Consider the following 27,856-nt stretch of genomic DNA (forward strand, 5'->3'; position numbering starts at 1 on the left):
GATGTTTTCAGTTGAATATATTAGCCTGTAACCTTTTTTGCAGGTTATTTCATGGTAGTAGAAAATACTTGTTTACTGTGCCACAACAGCCCTGGATGATGTTTGCGTTTTTCAAATGGTGTTATGACACTCCTATAACATCTTGGTGGTCGTTGCAGTTTTTAAGATATTACATATGTACAGTAGTTATGATGATCTGACTCAGTATGTGATAAAAGACATCAGCTATTATTAATCGTTACTGTTAGTCTTAATGGAACATATTGGCAGAAAGCCGCATAGACACAGCAGGGGTTCAAGTACAGATATTAGGCACACACACACACACACACACACACACACACACACACACACACACACACACACACACAATGACCCAGTAATTGGAATAATACTAAGTCCCATGACTCCACAGCTGATCTGAGCTCAAAATTGCTTGCAGCTGAGTACACTCCTCCTGGATCGGTTTGGTTTGTGTTGCCGGCTTGTCTTTGGGTGTGCTTGAACAAACTCAATTCCTACTCAAATACTGACACAGCTAACTAGAAAATCTGTCACATTTTGATGAAATGGCAGTAATGAAAGTTTTATAAACTGTTTGGATGCAAACCGCATGGCAAATAATCAAGTTGTTTCTGGAACATGTCCATGGATGTTTGTTTCTGTTATCTAATTGGCTCTTAAACATGCAAACAGTCATACATATGTATGATAACTGATGCAGTTTTTGCACATCAATTTACAATGTCACTGTCTGGAAAAATGTGCAGAATTTTTTTTTTTTTTCTTGTATTTCTTTTTAAAGAATTTCAGCAAGGATGCATATAATTGATGAAGAATGAGAATTAAGACTTTTTAAATTGTTACAAAAAATATTTTAAAATATCAAATAAATGCTGCTCTTTTGAACTTTTTATTAATCAAAGAATCCTGAAAAAAATGTGGGATGGTTTCCACAGAAATAATAAGTAGTACAACTATTTTTAACATTTACGGATGAACCGATGCATCGGCCAATAATAGCAATCTGCACTATCGGCCAATTATTGAAAAACTGTGAAAGTGAAAGTGACGTGTAGCCAAGTATGGTGTCCCATACTCTGAATTTGTGCTTTGCATTTAACCCATCCAAGTACAAACACACAGCAGTGAGTAGTGAACAACACACACACACTTAGAGCAGTGGGCAGCCATTTTTTGCTGCAGTACCTGGGGAGCAGTTGGGGGTTCAGCGCCTTGCTTAAGGGTCTCACCTCAGTTGTGGTACTGCAGATGGAAAAAAAAGCATTATTCATTCACTCTTTCCACCAACAATCCCTGCCAGTACCGAGACTCAAACCCACAACCTTTGGGTTACAAGTCTAACTCTCTAACCATTAGGCCATGACTGTCCCTAAATCAGCCAATGATCAGGGACGATCATATCCTGTCAATCAAAAGGGAGTGGGAAAACGTGTCAGACAGCAGCTTGCATTGAGAAAATGTTTCTTGTGTCAGATTTAGAGCTGTAATAAATCATTAAAGGGGTGGTTGATGAGTTTTTTTTGAAAGCTTGATTGTGTTTATGGGGTGCAGTGTAACGTGTTCATGCTTCATTAAAAAAAAAAAACTTATTTTCACATATTTTACCTTTATTCTACACAGTTTTTTCTACACATAAATATAAAGCAATATAAACCATGTTCTGATTATTTAAATACATCTACTGTCACACACATGAGCATGTCCAGAATGAGCAGATTCCACTGTGGTGACTGCTGTCATGACCTCTGGCGCTCTGTGCTGCCGACACGGTTTGGTCTCAAAAAGAGCAGCACACAACGCCCCTGAAGGCAAAGCCAGATCCACTGAACCTCAAACATGCACTAATAGCTACACTTGCGATTGTAACGATAGTTGACCCAAAAATTAACATTCTGGCATCATTTACTCACCCTCAAGTTTTTCAAAACCTGCATGATTGTTATTTTACCGTAGAACACAGGAGGAGTTATTTAGCTCAATGTCAAGGCTGTTCTTTTCCACAGAATATAAAACAATTACTTTGTGTGAAGAACAAATTGAAATGCTATGCAAATGTTTATGAAATCAATGCTTAAGACCTGTTCACAACAAGACTAATATTTGGTGCATAAATTTGGAGCAATAACAGAATTTTTTATTTATTTATTTTTTTTTTTTACTTCAATGCACTGTGAAGAAATCAGGCCAACCAGTGAGAACTGTGTTTTTGGTCACATGCCCAGAGCTGCTGTTACATAAAAACTACAACTTGGTGGTGCTTACAAACAGACATTGCAACACTGAATAGCAGACAAAGAATCTGAAATTCTTATCAAGCGGGTGTCATAAATGGAAATTTGCACAGCGCTTTGTTTAACAGGGTATTTCAGTGTTTTCATTCAGTCCCTCTGGCATTTATGCATTGCAGATATTTTTGTTGGTGTGAAAGGCCTTTATTCTGCCGTTTTGGCCAGGTCTCTCTTGAAAAAGAGATTTTAATCTTAAGAGATCACCTGTTACAATAAAACTTTTTTATTTTATTATTTATTTATTTATTTTGGTGAAAGGGAAACCTCAAAATTCTGTCATATGGGTTTGGAATGATTTGAGTCAATGATTACAATTTTCATTTTTTAGCTTAAACAATCCTGTTTAAACCATAACTCGAGGTTTCACTTATTTCACTGAAATAAATACAATGTAATATAACATTTGTTCTTGGTTTGGTAATGCTTTGGTGTATAAGTTGCATATTTATATAAGTGTAAATGTCAAACAATACTGCTCGGACATACTACTAGAGATATATACAGGTTTTTCTTCCACGAAGAAGAGAATGCACATGTACACACACAGAACATATTCACTGTCAGCATGTCACCAACAGTGCAGAAGACAAACAGGTTTCGTGTCACATTAGGTCTGAGTGAGATGAAACGGCTGTGTGGAAAAGGTAGGAGAGTGAAGAGGACAGCTGAGAGCTATGAGACATGGCTGACAGGAAGAGCCTGGTTAAGTTATCAAATGTTATCAGAGAGACATGAAATATATCTGTTATGTTAAGAGATGAGAACACACCCCCTCCCTGTTTAATTGCACTGAGTCTATCACAGATCAGGGTCCTGTTATCAAAGAATATGGCCTCATCATATGATTAATATTGTATGAAATAAAAAACAGCTCTGCATTCTGACAGATTCTTTGTTATAATGCATTTTACAGTTTGTCAACAAAATGTTACTCGGTAACTGTAATTATATGCAGCGGTTGGCCTTTTCACCCTTTGTTCAGTATGAGAAGGCTTTCATTTTTGCAGAGATCCCTGTGGGGCCTAAAACAGAATTATACAATTACAGAATTAGCAGATTATATAATGTTAGATTCTGATGTGCATTTGTGTCAGAAAATACCAGCTTCGTTGATTTGCTTGTCTGTACTGTAGGCTTGACTATACTGATGCCTTGGACACAATAGATTTTGAGCAGGAAAAATATCTTTGAATACTGCTATTATCTTTTTAAACAAACATAAATTCAACATATAGCAAATAATAATAGATCCAAACAGTAAAATTATACAATCTACCCAACCTTACAGCAGTGCTGCAAACCTGCAGCTTTAAAATTTGCATTTTAATTCAAATCATGGCGTAATTTATCATACATCCTCATGTGATATGAATTTGCAGATCAGAGTTCACTAAACTCGATCTTTGGAATTCGCATGAGCTTGCGTTTCTGATCTCATGCAATTGTGTGTGTATAAATTGAAATCAATGGGGAAAAAAGAGTAGCGTGTCCACCCAAGTTTTTGAAAATGTCTTTAGAAATATAGTGAAACGTGTCAAAAACTTGTGATGAAATTGAAGTTCTCTGTACTGTTTGAATAGTTCATTATTCATGTTTGACGCAGATCTAGTAATGTCAGTGTTTAGAAATATAGTGAAACGCACTATAATTTCAGTGTCTTAGTATGAACATGTTTGACGCAGATCTAGTAATGTCAGTGTCACTATTATGTCTATTTGTGTGTAAAAGATAATGGTAGTTTAAACTGGCATTTCTACATTTCAGGCTTGCTTCAGCTGGCTAAGACTGTGAGGGCGAATGAGGGACGAGTAGAGGAGCAGTGAGAGGGAAGGAGAGAAAGAGAGAGAGACATCTCCCTCTGGCCAAAATGAACAAGAACTAGGCCACACTGTACTGCACCTGAGCAAAGCCAAAACGGCTGCTGCTTCTTTTTTAACTCACCTTTAGATTTATTGAACAACTACTGTAACTTTATTTTTATATTAGTGGCAAAGCTCAGCGTCCTCTACTGTGACCACAGTGGTGTCTGAGGAGCTGCAAGGACATACTGTAACTTTTTGTATGTGTGTGGCAGTGTGTTCAGTAGTTTAGGTTGCATCACTGTTGCTGAGCTCTTCTGGGTGTCAGATGTGGCCTTATAAAACACACATCTGAGCCAAATATAGATGAAAGAAGCATATAGTTTTAAACAAAAGAGCCCGAGCAAATATTTGCACAAGTCTGGCATTATTTGCCACACCTGTCTGATTCCACAGAGTAAAAATCAGTTGAAGTAAAATGCATGATTTCCCTTTGTTGTTTTAAACTGATTTAATAGGTTTAATTCCATGTATTCTTATGTTTTATTTGACTCTGAACTGAATGCTTGCTTTTCCTTTATAATGATTTAACAGTTTGAGTGAGTGAGAAAAAACAGTAGCAATTTACTAAAGACCACCAAAGGTGAATACTCACCTGTGCTGTAATCCAGAGCTTCATGCCTCTGTGGCGCCTCTGTTGGCACAATGTGTTACTGCAGCCAACCCAAAAAAGTAGGTAGGCAGTAGGTAAGCATGAGACAGATTACTGTAAAATGCTCCCCTTTTTTGATGCAGATATGTAATGCCATTTTGTTTCTAGTTTATGTGCAGTAACATTAAAAAACAATATCAGATGAATTATCTTGATAGCTAGCTACATGTATGACTATCAGCCTCTTAGAAATAGTCATGTTGCACATGGAATAATTTAAAGAGAGAGGGGACTGCGTTTAGAAAAGGGTGAAGATCAAAGAAATGTGCTTAGGTTTTAATAAAATGATGCAATTAAGATGTAAATTAGAGATTAAAGTGCATGCGCGCATGCATGTATAGCTAGCTATATAGCCTGTGTGTGTACTGTTTTTAAATTCATTTGGCATGAAAATGTTAAATAAATCCACCCAGTAGCGATGTCCGATTGAATGAATCATTATTTTGAGTGGATCATTCAGTGAGCAGGTTCAAAATTTGATTTGAATGATTGATATAGGACTAAGTTTAAGCGGTTAACAAGTCAACAAATAACCGACCTATTGAACTGAGAATCGTCTCTTTCGGATTCCCTTTTTGTTAATCATTTGAAATATTTGTTGCGAATTAATTTTGCGGCACAGAATCTTTCAAATACGTCTGAGAGTTTAACACACCTGTCTGACACTACAAACAAGGTATGAAAATACATCGGGGAAGGTTACGTGCGGCAGCTCGTTAAGATCATCAGACCATTCTTTGTGTTCGTACGGATCGAGTTCGTTGATTGTCTTGATTTTTTCTAAGTACCGCAACTTTGCTTCCTTCTTGAGTTTTTTCTTTATATGTAATCTTACACTTGTTCATTGTTCGGTCCATTGTTATTCCTATTTATTATCGCTGTGTACTAATATAATGACGACTGACGAGCGTGTCCCCAAACATGGCCGCGACTACCCAGAATGCAATGCGCAGTGACGTAGTTTCCCAAGCTCTATTGTGGCGACATTTCCACGCACCGAAACGTGATGCTGAAGGAAACGAACTGTGATTGGTTGTTTGACATGTTGGTCAAACGGCCTCATGTGCGGGCCTTGGCCAAAGAAAGCTGGTAGCCTATGAATTCCAAACCTTCAGCAGCAGTCTGAAGGTCTGGCTACGTGAGACTAGACCTGATTCAACTCATCAGCTCATTAGTGAAGACTCTAAGACCTCAAATGTGTGTGTCAGATAAGAGAGACACCAAAAACGTGCAGTGTTGGGGGTTCTCCAGGACCAGGATTGGGAACCACTGCAGTAGGCTATAGAAAATGAATGAGATGTCGAATGTGTGATGTATTACACCACTACAAATGAAACCGTTATTGTATCACGTGGTCACCGTCCTTGTTAGGGACTTATGATAATTCATTCATTGATCATCAGATACGGATAAAGGACCGTTTGCGTTCCTACATGTTTATGAGAGACGGCAACTGAGGGAGGGAAGAAAAAAGAGAAACCTTGAAGCAGAAGTCTCTCTCTCTCTCTCTCTCTCTCTCTCTCTCTCTCTCTCTGTGTCTCTCTCTGTTTTCTTCCCGACCGCAACGCGCGTATTCCACTCGCAGATTGCGAGGCTCCGCGGCACGCGCGCACACGCTCGCTCACACACTCACGCACCCAGTCACACACACACTCTGAACCAGTCGAGAAAGGGAAGAATGAGGAAGAACTCGCACGCAAATTTCAGCTCTCACAGATTTTCTGATAAAGCATCAGATTTTTGATCGCTAGGGGTCTGTTTGGGGGGGAAACACACGTGTATGGAAATCGGAGGGTGCATATAATACTCGCGTGGGTCTCTAATCTTTCCCGCATCTCCTATATAAAAACCTAAACTAATGCGAGCTGGGATACTACTGACGGCTTCCGACACGCACTGTCTCCGTTAACACTCCTTCTGCCGTTTTCCCACAGACTGACTACTTCACGGAGCACCGTTACGGTAAGAGAACCTTCTTTATATATGCGTTTTCATGGTGCTTGATGGTGGCGGTATAGTTGCACGAGGGTTAATAGGGAGGAACAGACAAACCGGGTATCACATTCATATAGTGATTACGGAGTGTGACCCATTTGATAAAAAGGTGCGCTCTCGTGGCCGTCCGGTGCGGTCCGGTCCGCGGTGGCCCGCGGATGATGATTTAACAGACCGTTCGCCTTCACCTTGTTTTACGGGATTCTGATTTGTTCGTGAAAGTTGTATTAAACATGATCTGGTTACAAGAACCTTTGCGCTTTACGAGCACATCGCGAAAAAAGCCCTTAAGGCAACCTTACCCAACGTGTATCTGAACAATAGGAGAAACCAAATAAGAAATTATGCGTGTCGCCTAGTACTAGGTTGTGGGATAACCGATGTTTTATCAGTGGATGGGGTAGAGGTGCTGAATGAGAGCAGTATGTTGCGGTAGATGTAAATGAGGGTGAGCAAGATTTGAGCAGTGCTGAGTTAAAGCGCTCTGTATTCGTTTCTTTTGATTTTCAGATCGCTAAACCGAGGTTAAGCGATCGTTAAATCTATTGGAATTCGTATGATTAAATAATTGTAGCCCTATTAAAAGCTAAGTGGTTTGAGTTTCATATGTATGTGTGAGTAACGTCTGCAAGCTTTTGCTATGCACTATACCCATTGATGACCGCAGATATGAGTGTGTGTGTGTGTGTGTGTGAGACACTGTGGGTGTGTGTCCATGCATGTGTTTTGCTCCATAAGTGTTTCTTCTTCTTGCCTCAGGGGCCGATTGCCACCCTTTGTCTGATTATGCAGTTTGAAGTCTTGTCTGCTTGTTTGCAGTCAAGCACCAGTGTCCCAAACTGAACTTCATTGGATTTTTTTTTGTTTGTTTTTTTTTTTTTTTGGAACCAAATGCTCTTTTTAGAGGAGAAATGACTAGCAGAATGTAATGTCGTTGAGCATTAGGCTTAAGAGAGCATCTGGATTTGTTTATGCATTTTGTTGAAGTGAACCTGATGATTGAATTGATAAACAAATTTGACAAATGGATAATCAAGTCCAGATGCTCCAGAATTTTTTTTTTTTTTTTTTTTTTTTTTTTTTTTTTACCTGACATTTCAGGAACATGCCTTTCAGCAAATAGTGATGTAATGTTCCAAAAATGACAGTGTCAGAAACGCCGTAATAATGCAGCAGTTTTTGAGAACACTTGTGTCGTTGGTTGTTGATGATCAGTGTCCTGGTTTCATTTTAATAGTTGATTCATCTTTTTTTTTCTCCTCACCCCCCTTTTCTCCTTTTATTATAGCACAAGTTTGTCACCGAGTAAGGAACGATGAGGCACCGTGAGACCTCCCCATGCCTCTTCCTGAGCTTTCGATGTCTAGTCGTCATGGTGATACTGCTCTACAACGTCCACCAGGTGACAGCGGAACATGCTCCAGACCACAGCCAGGATCATAGTTCTCCTGCCAACAAGTCTTTGACCTGTGGTGGGTCAGTTTCATGTCTCTCAGGAGTCATCCTTCCAATGTGGGAGCCCCCAAACCCTTCGTTTGGGGACAAGGTAGCCCGGGCCACAGTTTACTTTGTGGCAATGGTATACATGTTTCTGGGAGTTTCGATTATTGCTGACCGATTCATGGCATCCATTGAGGTCATCACCTCTCAGGAGAAGGAGATCACCATTAAGAAACCAAATGGTGAAACGACCACTACAACTGTACGCGTCTGGAACGAAACTGTGTCCAACCTCACTCTCATGGCTTTGGGGTCTTCTGCTCCTGAAATTCTGCTCTCAGTCATTGAAGTGTGCGGCCATAACTTTGAAGCTGGTGACCTCGGACCCTCTACCATCGTCGGCAGTGCAGCTTTCAACATGTTCGTCATTATTGGAATCTGCGTCTATGTGGTGCCCGATGGAGAGCATCGTAAAGTGAAACACCTGCGTGTTTTCTTTGTCACCGCCACTTGGAGCATCTTTGCCTACTTGTGGCTCTATCTGATCTTGGCTGTTATCTCACCAGGCATCGTCCAGGTGTGGGAGAGTCTTCTCACTCTTTTCTTCTTTCCTATTTGCGTGGTCTTTGCTTGGATCGCTGACCGCCGCCTCCTGTTTTACAAGTATGTTTACAAGCGCTACCGAGCCGGCAAGCACCGTGGCATGATCATTGAAACGGAGGGGGACCGTCCTCTGCCATCCAAGGTGGATATCGAGATGGACGGGAAGATGCTCAACTCTCATGCAGTGGACTTCTTGGATGGAAGTCTGGCTTTGGAACTGGAGGACAAAGACCTAGATGAGGATGAAGCTAGACGTGAAATGGTGAAGATTCTGAAGGAACTGAAGCAGAAACATCCTGATAAAGAGGTGGAGCAGTTGATTGAACTCGCTAATTACCAGGTGCTCAGCCAGCAGCAGAAAAGCCGTGCATTCTACCGATGCCAAGCGACCCGGTTAATGACCGGAGCAGGTAACATTCTGAAGAAGCATGCGGCAGACCAAGCTCGCAAAGCAGTGAGCATGCATGAGGTCCGCAGTGACACTGGAGAGAATGACCCGATTTCTAAGATCTTTTTTGACCCTGGCTCTTACCAGTGCCTGGAAAACTGTGGAACCATGGCGGTGAACGTAATTCGACGTGGAGGTGATGTCAACCAGACTGTGTCGGTGGAATTCCGCACAGAAGATGGAACCGCAAATGCCGGCTCAGATTATGAATTCACAGAAGGCACTGTTGTTTTCAAGCCAGGTGAGACGCAAAAGGAGATCCGAGTTGGAATTATTGACGATGACATCTTTGAAGAGGACGAGAACTTCCTCATCCACCTCAGCAATGTCCGTGTGCTTCATGAGGGTGATGAGCCAGAGACCACTGAAGCCAATCACATGGAAACCATCGCTACGCTCGGTGTGCCCTCCACAGCAACAGTCACCATCTTTGACGATGACCATGCTGGAATCTTCACATTTGAAGAGCCAGTCATCCACATTAGTGAGAGTGTGGGTGTCATGGAAGTGAAGGTCCTGCGTACGTCTGGGGCCCGTGGGGTGGTGTCACTGCCATATAAAACCATTGAGGGAACTGCGCGTGGAGGGGGAGAGGACTTTGAAGACTCCCACGGTGTTCTGGAGTTCCAAAACGATGAAATCTTGTAAGTAATATCTTATATTTACACTAAAATGTGTTTTTATTGGATTTATGTTCCTGTCCTGACGGGTCATTCCTAAAAGATTACTGTTAAGAAGAAACTGAATTTCGTTTGTGTTAGTATAATGCCCTGTCAGAACAGGAATGGAATGCATGTAATATGTTTTGAATTGTATGTGCCTGATGGAGCGGCATGCTTGATGCAAAGTATTTTGCTGTGTGACATCATTTTGATGTCACCGTGATATCAAAGGCATTGTGTGCAAAGAGCAGCCGATGGAGGATGTCATCAAAAAGAAACTCCTCATATCTACTTCTCATCTTCTCTTCTTCTCCATCTTTTTATCTATCTTTCACTTCACAGTTCTCTCTCTCTTTATATTTCAGCCTCAAAGCCTGATTACTGAGAGCCAGTGTGAATGATAATCATTATGATATTCTGTTTGCAAATGTTTTGCTGTTTATTTATTGCTTTATTCATTAACTGCTTCGTGAAATTTTCATGAATGTTTAAACATTCTCTTTTTTTGCTTTTGACTACAGCTTTTGACTCAAGTTTTTTGTTTCTGTAGATGATGCATGAATGTGTGTTGGTGATCTCATATTCCCTGTCAAAAAAAAAAGCGTCTTAGACCAGACTGAGCTGGTTAGCTGGTCTTGTTTAGTCCTGGTCAGGCTGGTTTAGGGAGGTTTTGGACAATTTCCAGCTGCTGACCCAGCTAAACACTATCTTGCCCAGGCTGCGAGACTAATTTAAACCAGCCAAGACCAGTAAGCCAGGCTGCTTTAAACTATTTTTTTTTTCAACAGGGTTTGCACAGGTTCCATGCCATGTGACCCATATATTTGCCATGCTGACATTGACAACACCAATTTTTCAATGTTGAGTGTATTTTGTTGTTTACTGACAAGCTTGACATGAGAGGGAAGCCTCAAAGCAATCTCAAACATGTCTCCTGCACCGGAGCAAAGGTTATTGAAAGTGAATAATCAGCCCACCTGCATAAGACATACGGTAAAAGAGAAAATTGTCCGTCTGCCTTGGTATATAAGGCATTAGGCAAGCACATTGACCAATTGTAACAGGCCGTGTATATTTTAACCAGACTCAAAGCAGATGTTGAGGGTCAGACTTTCAGGGGCCTGTTGGCCTGTTACATACTTTCCAAAGAGCAAAGCTGTGCGTGCCTTTAAGAGAATTTTAATAACACTCCTGTAATGAAATGATGAAGGGATAGGGGTGTGTTGTGCACTATACAGGACAGGATTGGGGCCCCTTGCAGCTCAACTCACATTCAAGAACCCTGATGTCTCGATTTTCTTGGGATCTTAAAAATTTCCAGAACCTATAATTAGAACATTATCTCAGCATTCTGGAATATGAGTGTGGAACAAGGTTGGAATGCAGGGTTACCTCACTGTGCAGGACCATGATTCATTGCACTTTCTGAGCTCTTTTGGAACCGTTTGAATGCTCTGTTTACTAAATACAGCCCTGTGAAAGTTATTCACTCCAAAACAGTGTTTGAACATGCTTAGAAACATTCTGGACATCAGTGAAAGAAGAATGCACTGCCAAAATCCCTCTTTAGTGCCAAACTGTTAACATCACAGATGTGCTTGCAGGCACACAACTTTTTATTTTCCTCAAAGGATTGTGTGGTCTCACTGTCACACAGTAGATCATCTAGATTCAAACTAATGTGGTAAATATCTGTTCGATATGCCCTTTATTGTGGTGGCTTCTGGGTCTGATAGTTGTGTTTTGGTGGTGTAGTAGTGTCATGGGATGTTAAGAAGTCCAGGCCAGATCTCATGGAGGGAGACGAGGCTGTGAAGCACCATCGTGCTGCGATGCCCTTGAACACAACCCAGATGCGAGGCAGAATGGATTGCTCTGCAAAAGAGAGAGGAGGAAAAAAAGAAAAAGGAATTGAGAAAATAGATGATCTACATCCCAGACCCAGAGGCAAACTCCACCCTAATTTCAGTGTCGCAGTTTGTAAGAGAAAGCACAGAACTAAAGTTTGAGCTCCTCGCAGGCCTGTAGTTTCTTTACTCCCATTAGATTATTCCGAGAGTCAGGAACGCTGGCATTAACTGATAAGCAGATTTCAGCAGAGCTAGAACACCTGTCAATCACAAAGTCCAACGGATTCCCTGATCCTTGCTTGTTTGTTCATGAAATATTTCGGCTCCCAATACGTGTAGTACTGCAGTACCGCAGATTTTCCCCTGAAATGAGCATGGAAAATTCTGAAAAATTTTACAGATTCTATCAGAGCCTGCTCAGATTTTAATATAATTTGAATTGAGGTAGCAAATAGAATGTAAAATTGTTATTTAAAAATTTAAATGGTAACAAAATGGAAGAAAAATTAAAATGATTTGAAATTCATATAGCCTAACTCTTTTATTTTGAATATTGGCTCGACATAGGATTGGTTTAAAGTTTTGAAAAAAATATTTTGTGGATTTGTATAGGCCTTACTGACAGATTGATTGATGTTTTGAAATTTCACTTTTATGAATGTATATTTAATTTGTATATTTAATCTTATTTAACAAATTAACTTTTGTTGATCTGAGTGGAAGAACACTTCATTTCCTTCATTCTTCTTCCAGTCATTCCAATTCCAATTCAGCTATGTGGCTATTCAACTCAATTCTGAAAGGATTCTGAATTTTGCACAACTCTGGTTTATATTCATTTCCACCAGATCCCACTTTAATAATATTTGCCAGACAAAACATATAGCACACACACACAGTCACACTGCACACAGATTCGGAGTACTGCTGTATTATGAGTTCTACAAGGCATTTTGACATTTGTGTTCATGAAATGCCAGGGCAGTGGGTGGCAAGGAGAGTCATGCTAATGCTTGTATATCTGTTATTTTCAAGTTAGCACATGGTCATCCAGGTGTATCTGAATGTCTATGTGTGTATGTTGATGTAGCTTTAGATCAGATAACACAGCCATTTTTATGGGATTATGTGTGTGTAAATACAAAAACCATGCTGGTGTAAGTTATAAAACGGTATGACAAATGACATCTGTATCTGTATCTGACAACTTAATCATCTCATGTCTCACTGGACAAATTCAGAATGAAATGAAAGAAGGAAGAAAGAAAGGGTAAGCATAAGGGAGAGAGAGATGTGTTGAGAACAAATTAGCTGAAGAAATATAACACCAAATATGAGTTTAAAAACCTTTTGAGCTGCTTACATAGACAGCATTTTAGGCATCATAGACTATGATGTCCAATGAGTGCTGTCTAGGTAGACATCTTGCTAGGTTTTAAAACAACCGGGTCATGTATTTTGCATGAATTTTATTCTGTTTTTATAAATACATGTTATAGAAATACAATATATAGGCATATTATTTATATTTAATATTAATTTTGGACCCGTAAAAACTTTGTTCGTCTTTGGAGCACAATTTAAGATATTTTGGATGAAAACCAGGAGGCCTGTGACTGTCCCATACACTGTGTATTTTACTTGGCAGTCAATGGGACAGTCAGAAGCCTCCCGGTTTTCATCCAAAATATCTTAAATTGTGTTCCGAAGATGAACGAAGCTTTTACGGGTTTGGAACGACATGGTAGTAAGTGATTAATGACAAAATTTTCATTTTGGGGTGTAGTATCCCTTTAACATTTGTGAAGGTCATTCTTGCAGTTCAACTTCCATCGGCCTAATAGACTCTACCGGCTAAATGGCAGGTAAATGTATTCACATGCCAAAGCCATTTTGTTGCTTGGCAAGTGGTAATTTTTTGGCAGTTAGTAAAGAAAAGGAAGAGAGAGATGAACAGAGCAATAGATATAAAATAAGAGAGAGAGAACTCTATAGATGGTGAGAAACAGAAAGAGAAAGACACAGGATCAGGTTTGAAGTGTTAATCTGCCCTTTCACATAAGAGCCACTAACAGCTGCAGGAAAAAAGCATAACTAGAACATTCACACACAAACACACCCTCTCTCTCTCTCTCTCTGTCTCTCTCTCTCTCTCTTTCTCTCTTTCTCTCTCTCTCTCTCTCTCAAACACCACATGCAGTAATACACAGGCTTACACACCAGTGTAAGGGACTCACCTGATCCTAAAGTGGTAATTTTTTGGCAGGGGCCCTTCTCACGCTATTATGAGTAAAAAGTATTTTGTTTAAATTTGGTTAGATTTTAAATTTAATTAGATTGTGGTGCATATACAATGTATTTTCATATAATTTTAAATGCTACACAGACAACATACGTGTATACAGTATAATCACAAGATTCAAGATAGAGATTTTTGTTTTATGTTGGCTGATTTATTTTAAATTTATATTTATATTTATGTATTATATTACAATTTACATTTATATTAATATAATTTTTTTGTTTTATTTTATTTCTTTGATAAATTGTGATTCAAATGTCACAATTTGCAAATTAACATCACTGAATTCCTGAATTGCAGTTATCAACGATAATACTTTACAAACACTCGTGCATGATGTCCCATTGTTTTGTGAGCAAGGCTCCAAGATTTGCAACATGCCGTTTTAACACAATGCATTCACTCACACACTTACAGACATGCCTGCACACACTTATTATCTCTCATTAAATGCTTATTAAGGCTATGAGCTGCCTTATAATAGGCAATTAAGAGTGATATTATTCAATTAAATGTTGCAGGAATTTTTTTTATATTATTTTCCATAAACTAATGAAGCAAATAAAAAAAAAAAACCAATTCACCTGTAAGTGTCATTCATTCGTTTTAAAGCCATTATGATATTTAAAAGTAATGAGTGCAGCTGATTACCTTTCTTAATGATGTGTAAAGCCTGTAATGTTACTGTGTATAACAGCACTCCATTAAATGCTAATAATAACCCCCAATATAAACCAAGGTTTCATATTGGACTCCTCAGTTTGTTTCTTGCTTTTTTAGTCTGTTAGCATCTGTCTCTCTGCCTCTGTCTCTTTTTCTCACTCTGACAGTGGCATGAAAAATGTTACATCCTGGGCAGAGACTGTGTGCCTGTAATGAGAGAGTTATTAACAGTGATGTTTCAATTAGCACATGAGCTTCCTGTACAGGTGGGAAGGGAGTTTTTCTGTCAGATATCCTGAACCCTCACTAACCCACGAATTGAGTCAAGCCTCAATAATGAACACCATGACATACTGTCACTGTCACCCTCGCTAACCCACCCTCGCTCAACTTTCTGCTCAAATTTCTTTCTTCTTTGCTTGCTTTTCTATCACTCTTTCTAACTCTAATATTTAGGGGATTTGGGATTTGAACAAACATCTATTCTTAAGAAAAGAATTGCCACATCTGGAGATCAGATACAGTATATAATGTGATTTTATGAATTAAGTTGTTAACTTTTAGATTAACTATTGATACTGATAATGGATAAATGTGAGTATGTATATATGTAAAACATCAATATAATACAGTAGATTAAAAGCTTTATATAGCTTAATATATATCTGATAATTATAACAGTAACTATATGATTTTTCTCTCTTTAATGTGTTATGTATATTGCATGTAATATATATGTAGATGTCTGTATATACGTATATGATATGTAAAATAATAGACATAATATATTGCATAATACATTTTTTATATTATATTTTATTTACGAGTTACACAAAGTTAAATTAAAGGAAAAATTATATTATTTTATACTTATATTTTTCTAGCATATGCATATTATACAATATTATAAAATATATTCATATTTTTACATAAAATAATAATATCGAAATTATTTCAAGAAAATACTTGTATGATATGTGGGCATGTCTGCTTCATTTCATATTTACTACTATAATTTTTCATTATCATGTTTTTCTCACTTGTTTTTCCATTAATTATCTGTGCATGTGTGAAAAGGTGAATGTTTGTGTGTGTGTGTGTATATGTGAAAAGGTGAATGTTAATTATCGCTCTGGTTCATGTTTCTCTGTCAGTGTGTGTTGGAGCTTGTGTGTGTGTTATGGGTCACACTGGTGTGAGTTCTTTCTCACAGAGGCAGGTGAGAAGGGCATTGGAGAAATGAGAAAGGAAGAGAAAATGAGAAGAGGAGAAGGCAGTAGAATATTTGTTTTGTTTCAGCTTCCCTGGCAGGCGCTGAGCTAACAGGTGGGGATTACTTCTGCCAAAACACTGCTATTACTATTTACTGTAACCAGAGAACACACACATACTCATGCGTGTCTGTGTGTGCATGCTTTTTTCCCATAAGTTTCTTCTTTTTGACCTGAAATATTACACAAAAATACTAACAGTAGCCACACAGAACCATTGTACCTTTTTAAATCGGCTTCCTGTGCTGGAAGCAAATTGATTTGCAGAAGTAGTTTCATAGAGGTTGGACATAACAGAGTAGGACCCATTACACTTTCTGTTCCTCTCTCTCTGTTTCTCTTTCCTACCTGGTCCTTGTTGAGATGTTTTGTGTTTATACACGACCAGGCCCACGCAGATTTCCGCATGAACTGAAACGGCCATCATTCGTGCAAACGCCGGTTCCCTTTTTGTTTGTTTATGCAATATTTTGGCTAATTTGTTGATTATTTCAGTTATCAATACAAGTACAATACTCCCAGCTGCATTTTACAGAATCCTGCAGATATTTTCCCAAAATAGGTGCAGAGAATGTGGAAAAAGTCTGCAGATTCAGTCTGGGTCTGAACATGTGGGAAAAATCACTCCTTCATCCAGTCACTCAGAATGAATGGGTCTGGATTAAAAAGGAAATGGTTAAAGGGTGCATATCATGGAAAACAGGCTTTTACTTGCTCTGTTGAAATTGCAGAGTTTGATGTACTGCATAAAAATACATTAAAGCTCTGTTTGTACGGGGCCAGTTTTCTTTCTTGACAAGGTCAGGTAAATATGTATTGCCTGCATATTTTGTGATTTTAATCGAACATGTTAGTTTTTCACCTGCACAATATAAAAAATTATAGAGCAAATTACCTACTTTTTTTGATTGTTTTTTTGCTTACTCTTTGTTCTTGTGAATATAGAATGGGAATGATAGTACTCAATTATTTTTCGCAGTGCTACTCATTTATTTAATCATTGACTAATGTAATAAATGCTTAATTTGTCACGCTGCCTGTTGCATCTTCATTACAGAATGAAATGCTTTGCAAACTTACTGAGTAGAAAATAAAATAAAATAAAAAGATTGTTCAACCAAAAATGAAATTTCTTTCATTATATGGACAAAAAAAATCGTTTTCGCTGCATATAGGTGTGTAAATGATGACAAAATTTTAATTCTGGGTGAACTGTTTGCTTGATCTGAAATCAGTCAGTACATGAGATGACAGATGTCTTATTTTAATAATGATATTCTTTTCACATGCTAAGAAGTTAGCCAATCATAACAGAAGTTATTTGGAAGTCTTAAAGGTACAGTACAAAAAACAGCCTGAGGATTGAAGCGGGTGGAAAATAGTCATGAAAACTAAATGATGGTGCAAAAAAAGCTTCAGCAACCAATATAAGTTGACTTCAGAGGAAGAAAAAAAATAATAAAATGCCACAAAGGCGTGAGATATGACCCCTTTATATTCAGAGTGGTGCAGTAAGGCTCAGCCAGCAGCAGTGATTTAGTGTGTTAGTGTTTATATGTATGAGAGAGCTGAACTTACAAAAAGTCATCACTAAGCAACAGCCGTGATGGAGTGGCTGCCATTCTACAAGTCACAAATGAGGAAAGAGAAACAAGGGGGAGAAAAAATAGCACTGAGAGGGAGGCAGAAAGGGGATGGTGTGGGTGGAAACATTGGCATGGTTCTCTTTAAACATTAGTGGAGCAGAAAAATCCTGCAGCCGGTGGAGTCCGATCCCCCTGGATTAGATCAATTTTACACACCTTTACTAGACTTATGACACACACACACTTAAGCGCACAAAGTCTAAGCTATCATCTTTCTTTCAAGTTGGCCTTTCGCTTCTGCATCGGAACTTTTAAGTTGCTGATCTTTCTAAGTTGATTAAATCTTCCCACAATAATATTTTGGGGCCTGCAGGTCCCGTTTCTTTCCAAACAAATCCAGGCACAGCTGGATGTGGCACTTTTTACAGCGAAGTTTCCCAAGTTGGGCTGAAAGTGAGGGCGATTCCTCTGGCCGACACAAGTGATTTGCTGAATGTCAGTTCACACTCTGGCCTGGAGTGAATGAAGGAGCATTAATGCTTATTAGCTCTCTGAAAAAGAGGTTATTAAATGTCCCGGGTTCAGTAATGAGCTCAGCTTTAGATTCATGATGTTGAAACAAGCACAAGAAGAGATCCATCCTCATTTAAAGGCAGGAGAAGAAAAAAAGAAAGGCAGAGAGGAAGACAAAAGTTAGACACCTTTTTGGTTGGATTTCAGCTTTTAGTTAGTTTCATAAGTCTCCTGGGTGTGTCTTGTTTTTGGTCATTGAATTTTGGTTTTGGGTGTTTACTTGAAATGTGGAGAAAGTACACCTTTTTTGTGTACTTCTACTTTTAAAGTAAATTTTAAAATCTAATTTTACTTTTCTTAAGTATTTTTGGTTTGAAGTATTGTACTTCGCTACATTTTAAACCACATTAATTACTGAAAAAAAAAAAAAAAAAAAAAAAAAAATCTCTCCCTGGAAACTAATGCAGTAAATGTGCAGGAGGGCAAACTGGCGCTAAAATTTGCAGACGGACAAAACAGGCGTTAGTGTTGCAGACACCGCTGAAAACGAAACCCCGTCATATTCTGAAGTTGAACTCGAAGGAAATGAAGTGAACCCCTGGCCATATTTATGCTTTATTATTGTGTGTTTGCCTAGGGAGACCAAACTAGCAGCTTCTAAAATCTCGACAAGACATCAACCCTTCGCAAGCATGTAGAGGTAAGCTACAGCTTTGACATTTTAGCAAAGGTTTTGCACAAATTAGCCAAAAAGACAGCGGTGCAGGGCGATATATATCGGTCTGTGATAATATCATAATTGTTGTTTTAATGATGTGCGCGTGCATTTAGAGTGCGTTCTTTCCATAGACTGTATAAAAACAGGTTCTTTCACTGTGTGATTCAGTCTTGTAAAATTGCATTTAGAATGATCACAAAATTGAAGACATAGGGGCAGAAAAATTTACATATTTATATCATTTCATATAGTAAATCAAAATCACACAAAGAATGCCGTCTTTTCCTCCAAAAATCATCATGATAAATATATATAATATATTATATATATATAATATATATATATATATCTATATATATATATATTTTTTTTTTTTTTTTTATATATATATATATATATATATTTTTTTTTAATAAGATTTTAGACACCATCAATTGCAAACACAGCCACCAAGCACAGTTTGCGCAAATTGACAGTGGTTAGTTCCTGAATGAATCAACCGTTTAAATGATTCGGTTCAATCGCAATGACTCACTTATTAACAGTGACTTCCTGACACCTACTGGCCATTTTAATTTCACACTTAAAGTATCTTTTGATTTGTTTTTTTTTGTTTTTTTGTTTTTTTTATTAATTTCTTATAATTTAAAATGAGTATTCAACATTTTATGTCTTGTATATTGCAGGTAAATGCATTCTGTCCTGCACTAAACAGTTGGTTAAATACATCTTGCCAATTCCAGGTGCATTTAGTTTGTTTGAACTGATGTGGAGAAAGTATTATCTAAATACTGATTCCTTTAAATTAAAAACAACTAGTTTGAGATTTTATCAGTTCCTGGAGGGCCGTAGCCCTGCAGAGTTTAGTTCTAACCCTGCTCCAGCACAACACATATCATGTAGAAATAAGCCTGATTAGATTAGCTGGATTTGTTTTTAGGGTTTATCTAAACTTGTGACTGTTGCCAGGAACTGAGTTTGACACCCTTGGCCTGTCCCATTTTTTTCTCCCACTGTTAAAATGTAACTAAGTAATTTTTTGAGTACTTTTTACTTTTTACTTGAGTAGATTTTTAGACTGTACTTTTACTTGTACTTAAGTAAAATTTAAATGACTTTTACTTGTGATATTTTTGTACTTCCACCTCACTGGTTTTTTTTTTTTTTTTGTGAGATTGCAAGGATTTTTTTTTTTTTTTTTCTTTTTTTGAGAAACGTTGGATAAACCTTGGACTTCCTAACACAACTAGTTAGCTAATAGTCAGTTCACTTTATGATGGGGTTCATAAGATTTTTGAAATGTTTTTGAAAGGCTACTGAAAATACAGTAAATCACTTTTCTCTTTTAATATATTTTAATAATTGCAATTTATTCCTGTGATGGTAAATCTGAATATTTTAGCAGCCATTACTCCAACGTCAATCAGAAATCATTCTGTTATGCTAATTTGGTGCTCAAGAATCATTACTTTGTTATTATCAAACAGTTTTTCCATTTAATATTTTTGTGTAAACCATGATTTTTTTTTTTTTGTGTTATTTGTTGATTAGTTTTTTTAAAGTTTCTTTGTTTATTTGAAATTTATTTTTAACAGCATTTATTAAACACCTTTGCTGTCTCTTTTGATCTTGTTGACTACAAGTATTAATTTATTTAACAAAATCTTATACATACTGTATACTGTATATAAATATATAATTGTACAGGGTCTTAGGACAGAGTGCAAAATATAATTTTCATGACAATTTTTATACAATTTTATAATAATGTGAAAGTTAAAAAGTCTGGCAAGGCTCAGAACAGTGTCTTTCTGTCTACTTTAACCTTTAAAAACTTTAAATGAACCTCTTACAAATGAGGAAAAAATGCAATTAAAGTTACACAATTAAATATTAAGCACAATTATAATCTATACTTTATAACGTAATTATTTTTTGTCTTCTTTACCATAAAGAATTTTTGCCCCAAAGTTTCATTCTAGGGGATCCTAGTTCCCTAAGTGAAGAATTACCTGTATATAGAAGAATAATGGAGGGACAGAAAAAGAGATGAGCTAGTGTGAATGTGTGTGTGAGGTGACATCTAATAATCTCCTAATCCCACTGAGTCATGTTATGAGGGCAGTTTTGCTTGTAATCCGTTGACAGGAAGTTGGCCTCTCGGAGGTCTAGCTATCCCATACCGCCCTCTTGTTTATGTCGTTGTGTTGTGCGTGCGTCCCCTCTTCAGAATGCATCATTTCAAAGATAACATATGGAGACGTGCTGGGATGATCTTTTTCTTTGCAACACAAAAGACTTCATTGGTCGGCTCGGTCCAGTTCCCAGGAGGCAGAGATAATAACACCCTCCCCACCAGTTATCAGTGCTGTGCTGAAAGAGAAATCGATCACACTCACCGTTTAAATTAATCAAACTCTTTTCATCTGATGTATTCCATTTTGTGAAAAGTCAGAGTGTTCCTATCTGTCTGCCTGCTTATTGGCGGTGTTTTTCTGTGGCCAAATGAATCTTTTTTTTTTTTTTTGCCACTTCATTATATCTGTGTGTTTCTAGAGATGTACAGTATTTTGTTTACTTGTTCAAAAAGGGCTGTTTTATGTCTGTGTGCATGCACATTAAAAAATACAGATGGGGCAAACTAACAAAATTGCTCATCTTTTTTTGCACGCTGTGCTTCAGTGAAATCTTATTCAATCATTACTTGCAGTTCAGGTTAACCATGCCTTAAATGCACACTGAGAGTATTTCGGTTAAGTCATTGTAATTCAGGAGTCTGGAACTCTGAGTCTGAGTCTGAGTCCGCATTCTCCACAAACCAGCACTCAGAACTGATCAGCACAATGTGTACTTGTGCTGTGCATATCACAGCACTTTTTGGGTAAGTTTATAATGTTCCCTAAGTTGCATACCTCCTTAGTGTTTTTGTGAACCCCAGAATATACATAAACACTTATGCATCTGTGTTTTGTGTACATTCACTGAACAGGACATGTGATAGCACTTTTCTTTTTTAATTTAATGCATTAGTAATGTTAGGTAAGTATTATTTATATACTATTACAGTATATTTTAAATTATCTTTATATTTTCAGTTTTCATTTTAATTTCACTTTAAGTAATTTTATTTCCTATTTTTAATATTTCTGTGATATTCTTAAAGTAGTGTTTAAAATGTGAAGTCTTCAATATGTTTGTGATTTTACATATTTACATACAGCTATATTTTAGAGACAATCCTCAGAAGTTAAAGTGCCCCATTACCATTTTGAATATTGCCTTTCATTTAGTGTGTAATGTAGCTGTATGTGAATATAAACGATCTGAAAAGTTGTAAAGCTGAAGGTGCACAAAAAGGTTATTGGGCTTCATTTATCAATCTAACATAGAAATGAGCACAGATCTGTGCACACAAATCAACTTACAACAGTGTTCACGTGTGATTCATGAATCACATTTGTATGCCGCCAATCTCATCATACAAATGATCGCAGGTTGATAAATGTGACAGCAAAAAACAATCGTCATTTGAATACCACACCCCTAAAAACACCCCGGTTTAGAAACCTCGCCCCTAGAGTTTACGACACGGTGAAACGAAACCTGGCCAAAATGAGGAAGTAATCTCATCAAAGAGAAATTGATCTTACTCCAAAAACACCCGTTAACCTTGTAATTGCAAACAATTAGGCTACATTAATTTATGTAATTTATATGTATATTAAAATACTGGTAATTATAAAGATTATAGCCTATTTAGTTCCCTTCAGTCTACAACAAATATTTTCAATTTAACAGTATTTAGAACAGAACAAGAATGGAAAATAAGTAGTTATAAAATTATATATTAAACTATAAAATAAAACACAGATTAGGCAATAGTGGCATTCATTATACACAGCATACAAGCAAAACTGAAATGGCGTTGGGCTCACAAGCCTGTCTCATTACACAAAAATCCAAATGTTTCTATTTTTGCCGTATTTGTATAATTTGGTTGCTAAACTATTATTCATTACGTAGCCTAAACAAGGCTTTATACTTCACTCATGTTCTAATATCCATGTAAAATCCTTCACATGTGCATTTGAAATCGCGTTTGAAATCGAATGCGATTCATCTGCGATTATGAACACGATATTGCCTAATTGTCAGTGAACTACGGCTCTGTGTAGTGAATGCTGCTCAATCTGAAAGCAAGTGATCCATATTGATAAATTCCAAGTTTTGTTATTTCATAAATGATGCCCATTGTCTCCCAAAAGAAAGAATCAACTCTGAAGAGCCTAAATCCCTCATCAGCTTAAATCCCACATCCGTGACAGCTATACGCCACGGGGTAATACATTTGCACAATGCCTTCCTATGTCACATTGGCCGGTCGCGAACACCTTAACCTGCCCTCAAACACTGTATCTTGTTCCTGTGGTTAACATCATGTCGAGAAGATGCTGTGGCCTACCAGTAAAGTAAATTCATTCTATTTTCACTTTCAAAAGATGAGGCCGCAATGAATCAGTGGTTAAAACTCACAGCAGGACAGCCCCAATCTTTTTTTGTGTTCCCGTCATTTTACTGATGGCTGCTTCTGTAATCTCGGGGAGTTAAATGCAGGATTACAAAAGTGTGCAATACTAAATCGATACTTCAAATTAGCAGTTGGCAGCATGGCACAAACATTCGCTTCATATTATTGATACTAAAATTAATAAAGCAAAACTCTTGCTTCATTTAAAATTTCATTGTTTGATATGCAAGTGCAAATATTATGTGACCAAAACTAAACTGGTTCTAGCGTGTCACACACGCATGTTTGAGCTTTTGTGTTTACTCTGTACCACATCTTATGTTTGTGCGTTGATCAGTTGTGAATAAAAGTTAATTAAATCTGAATTTATGAATGATGAATGATGCACTCACCTGTCGATCTCTAAATTCGCAGAAAAAAATCAAGATAAGCAAATGACAAATGCTTGGAAAGATTTGATGGGTTACCTTCTGTGGCAACACATGATTTATAGCAACACTTGTATACAGGTGCAGTAAGGTCAGTTTGTTCACCTTTATCATCTGTTTTATATGCAAAATTATGCCATATGCTAAATTATGCTACTTTTGTCTTTATTTAGTAGTTTCGGGCCCGGTTTCGTAGCAATTTGGTAAGCACAGCCGCATACAGGTGAGCTTCGGAACAGCAGCGTATGAAATACTGAATTGAGCAAAATTATGATATCAAACCATTTAAAATATACTATATACCGGTATTTGTCCGGTATGTGTTTCTAACTTTCTACATTAGGGATGTGCTGTATACTGGTGTATACCACGCATCCCTAATGTAGAAATTACACACTTCCCCTTTAAAAAATAAAAGTCTATGGTATATCCTCAATTAAATGGTGAGGAAAATGTGTCTGTGCAAGTTTGTGTGTGTGTGTTCAGTCTGTTAGTGTTGATCCCTTCATTTGATGTCTAGAGGGCTCAAGAGGTTGAGATGTGCGACTGCATTATTCATCCACCTTTTCTCTGTCTTTTTCGCTCTCTATTCTCCATTCACTGCTCTTATAGCTTTGGTGGAGTTTTCTAAAAGGATTAGACAGAAAGATTCACCCTCTATTGACAGAACACCATCACATATCTCCCATTTGAAATGTGTGTATCTCTCTCACACACACATACACACGCCAGGTTAAAATTTAAATATATGCCCCAGGTATGATTAGCAGTGACACATAGAAGTTGTCAGAACTCTCTGAATGGCAAATATTCTCTCTCTGTCTGTTTTTAACTGTTCTGATCTCATGACATGTCATATTTTTGAATTTGAGTACATCTATGGTAATCAAACAGCAACTGAGTGAAAAACTTGATAACATACTGTCAGTTCACACTGATGTGGATGGCTTGTTACAGAAGCAGGAAAGGCACTTATAACACCACTTATTCTGTTGTCTGAAAGGATAACATGAAGACACAGCAATCATCTTGTCCTTCAGTCACACACACACAAAAACATACACATACAGTCGCAATTAGTGAGTTGTAGGGTTGAAACATGTCAGGGTGCCACTGTGGTCTGTCTGCCATCCTGTTAGTGTCTTTTGGTACTGACTGTCCAGTAGTGGTTTAGATGAGAGAGAGAGAGCGAGAGAGAGAGTGTGTGTGTTTGTGTTTGTGTTCGTGGGGTCTGGGTGGGGGGGGGGGGGGTTAGTTGTTAGTGAGTTCTGGGAGCACATGCCCTGATAGTGTTTCATTCTGTTTTGTAATCGTTAAGAGCTTTTTAGCTCCGCTAAAATGCCAGATGTTGTTTCTGCTGCCATTTTCATAAGAGGTTTTGCTTTTGCCTTCATTTTGGTACAGTTTGTGTCTATTGGTTTACCCAGATGAAAATTTTATTGCTTAGCGGTTGTTCTTTCAAAACTCTGGAAATTGAATAGACTTCTCAGTCATGTTTTTTTTTTTTTTTTTTTTTTTTTTAAACCAACCCAAAAATGAAAACGTGATTTACTCACCCTTAAGTCATTCAAACCTGGACGACTTTATGTTTTCTTCCTAATGAGATTTGAGAGCTATGGTTGAAGGCAAGATGCTGAGTTTGGAAATGTGGTTTGAGTTTAGAAACACTATTTACATGGTAAAACTATAAAACTACAGAATTGATAGAATATAACAGATAATTGAGTCTTGAAATAATCTGATAAGAAAATGTATGTTGGCTAAAATGAGCACAGTTTGAGGAATTGTTTAAAAATTACAGCAAACATACAATATGCAGATTACTGTTGTTTGTTTTTGTTTCGTGAAACTCCTATGGACTTTGTGACCTGCTTATTAATATCTCATGAATAAGTTGGTCATGCTGACATTGCTGGATAACATCCCTGGACCTCCCAATCCTGTAAACTAATTCATATTAATGATGTGCCAAGTCTTTATCATAGTAGTATAAGTAGTAAATTTGTGTACAAATGAACGGCTTAATAGGTGAAACTTCCAGAATTCACAAACTTAAATGTAGATTTAGTTTTTGTATGTTGGTACTGTTTTTCTGTATCTACTAAATACTGCTCTAATAATCTAATGTGCTCTATCAGGAAAGCTCAGTAAAATGGACAAAAAAGGGCAGATTTTAGTCATGATGACTTGCAAATCATGTACTTTGTACATTAGAAGTTTAAATGAAATTGTCAGGTGTAAAAAGTATATATTCTGTTTCAGTATCACTTTATTAAAATAGAATTTCTTCAAAATGATACTTAAGTATATTACTCATTTACTTGGTTTAGAGGACTAAAATTGGAGGGGCTGTGGCCCCATTATGTCTTTAAGAGAAAATTGCGATATGAAAGACATCTCATTTGTGATGTTTTTATTCCCTGAATAGATATGTGATGTATTATATAAAGCAGTTCATCTCTCTCTCTTTTTGTTAGTCCTGTCTTTGTCTTACTATTTCTTTTCTAGTCCTGGCTCAGTGGAGGTTGTCCTGCTTCATTTCCCTATTTCCGCTCTGGCCTGGTTCACAAACGTATTTATAGATGTCTCCTCAGGCCCCTGGCAACACACACGTGTTTCCCTGGTTTTTGTCTTAGATGCACCATCTCCTGATTTAGTAACGTGTAAAGCAGGGTTGGATCTGTTCACGTCTTGCCATGACACAGTGAACGTTCTCTGCATCAGATCAGATGTTTGTGCTCTTTCAGTTGTTTTGCACTAGTGATGCTGTCTCGTACTGGAGTGTTATATAAGAGCCCCGACAGGTGCAGCCAAGTTTCTTATATTAGTGTGAGAAAGAAAGAGAGGACAAAAGAGAGCGAGAGAGGATATCATGCTGTGCACAGAAATGCGATAAATGCCAAACATGCTGTGATAGAACACAAGGTAATTATGAAAATGCTGAGAGGATGCACTGTACGGGGTGCATGGGCGTGTTTGAGCACTAACGCAACCGTGAAAAGCAGGTTATGGAATAAATCTGCTAATGTGTGATTCACTTTGTTTAGTAGAGCCTATGGAAATCCAAAGTGGTTTGTGTGGAGAGGCAACAATACAAAAATTTTAATTTTCTTTTTAATGTTAAACAATGTCCCTGTTTTACTGTTAATACCTTAAATACACTTTAAATCAATACTTTTTATTCAACAAGGAATAATTAAATTGAAAATTTAAATTTAAAGTAAAAATTATTTCTTTTTCAGGTTGTTTATTAAAGAATCCTGAAAAAAATATGTATCATGGTATCCACAAAAATAGCAGCAGAACTTTGTTAAACTTTGATAATAATAAAAAAAAAAATATTTGAGCACCATATATTTCTGAAGGATCATGTGACACTAAAGGCTGCTGAAAATCCCATCACAGGAATAAATTATAATATAATAGTATAAATAAAATTGTAATAATATTTCATAATATTACTGTTTTACTTTATTTCTGATTAAAATGAGCATTAAAATGAGCATAAAAAAACTTATTTTTAAAAAACATTAAAAAAAAAATCTTACCTACCCCAAACTCTTTAACAGTAATATATTACCTTTTCAAGTCAGTCATACATATATATATATATATATATATGTATATATATATATATATATAAAGAAAGATATTCTAATGGCTGAGTTCAGCTTGCTGAAGCCTTTCGGATTGGTGATGCATGCTGGGAAGCCGGAGCGTAGTTTATTCCTCTTCCACTCTTGAAATGAACGACTGCAAGCAAATAGATATCCCAGAGACTCTCTCATTCACTCTTTCTTTTATTTCTAATATCTGGCTTATACCTTTTTTACACTTTCTTTCATTCTCACCTTATTCTGCCCATTCTGCTTATCTTTTTTTTTTTTTTTTTGAGGGAGAGAGAGAAACTAGGGAGAACATGTCTTAAATAATGAAACAGGTTGAAGGGTAGACTCTATCTGGGCAGACAACCCAGCCCCTCAGGATTTCAAACACACATGCATGCAGACACACACACACACACAT

At 37.3% G+C, this 27,856-nt stretch overlaps 1 protein-coding gene across 2 annotated transcripts in view; it reads left to right on the forward strand.

Annotated features, from left to right (window-relative positions):
- Nucleotides 1-6,379: 6,379 nt before the first annotated feature.
- The window catches only part of LOC109070483 (sodium/calcium exchanger 1-like), an 84,721-nt gene continuing 63,244 nt past the window's right edge, over nt 6,380-27,856 (forward strand). The window contains exons 1-2 of one of the 2 annotated variants that reach the window (XM_042773945.1): nt 6,380-6,785; nt 8,107-9,953. In XM_042773945.1, the coding sequence (XP_042629879.1) occupies nt 8,134-9,953 (1,820 nt within the window). In that variant the 5' untranslated portion in view covers nt 6,380-6,785; nt 8,107-8,133. The remainder of the gene's footprint in view (nt 6,786-8,106; nt 9,954-27,856) is intronic. The other variant, XM_019087055.2, reaches the window with a different exon arrangement.

The sequence above is a fragment of the Cyprinus carpio genome, chromosome A17, assembly GCF_018340385.1.
Source record: "Cyprinus carpio isolate SPL01 chromosome A17, ASM1834038v1, whole genome shotgun sequence".
Classification (NCBI taxonomy): domain Eukaryota; kingdom Metazoa; phylum Chordata; class Actinopteri; order Cypriniformes; family Cyprinidae; genus Cyprinus; species Cyprinus carpio.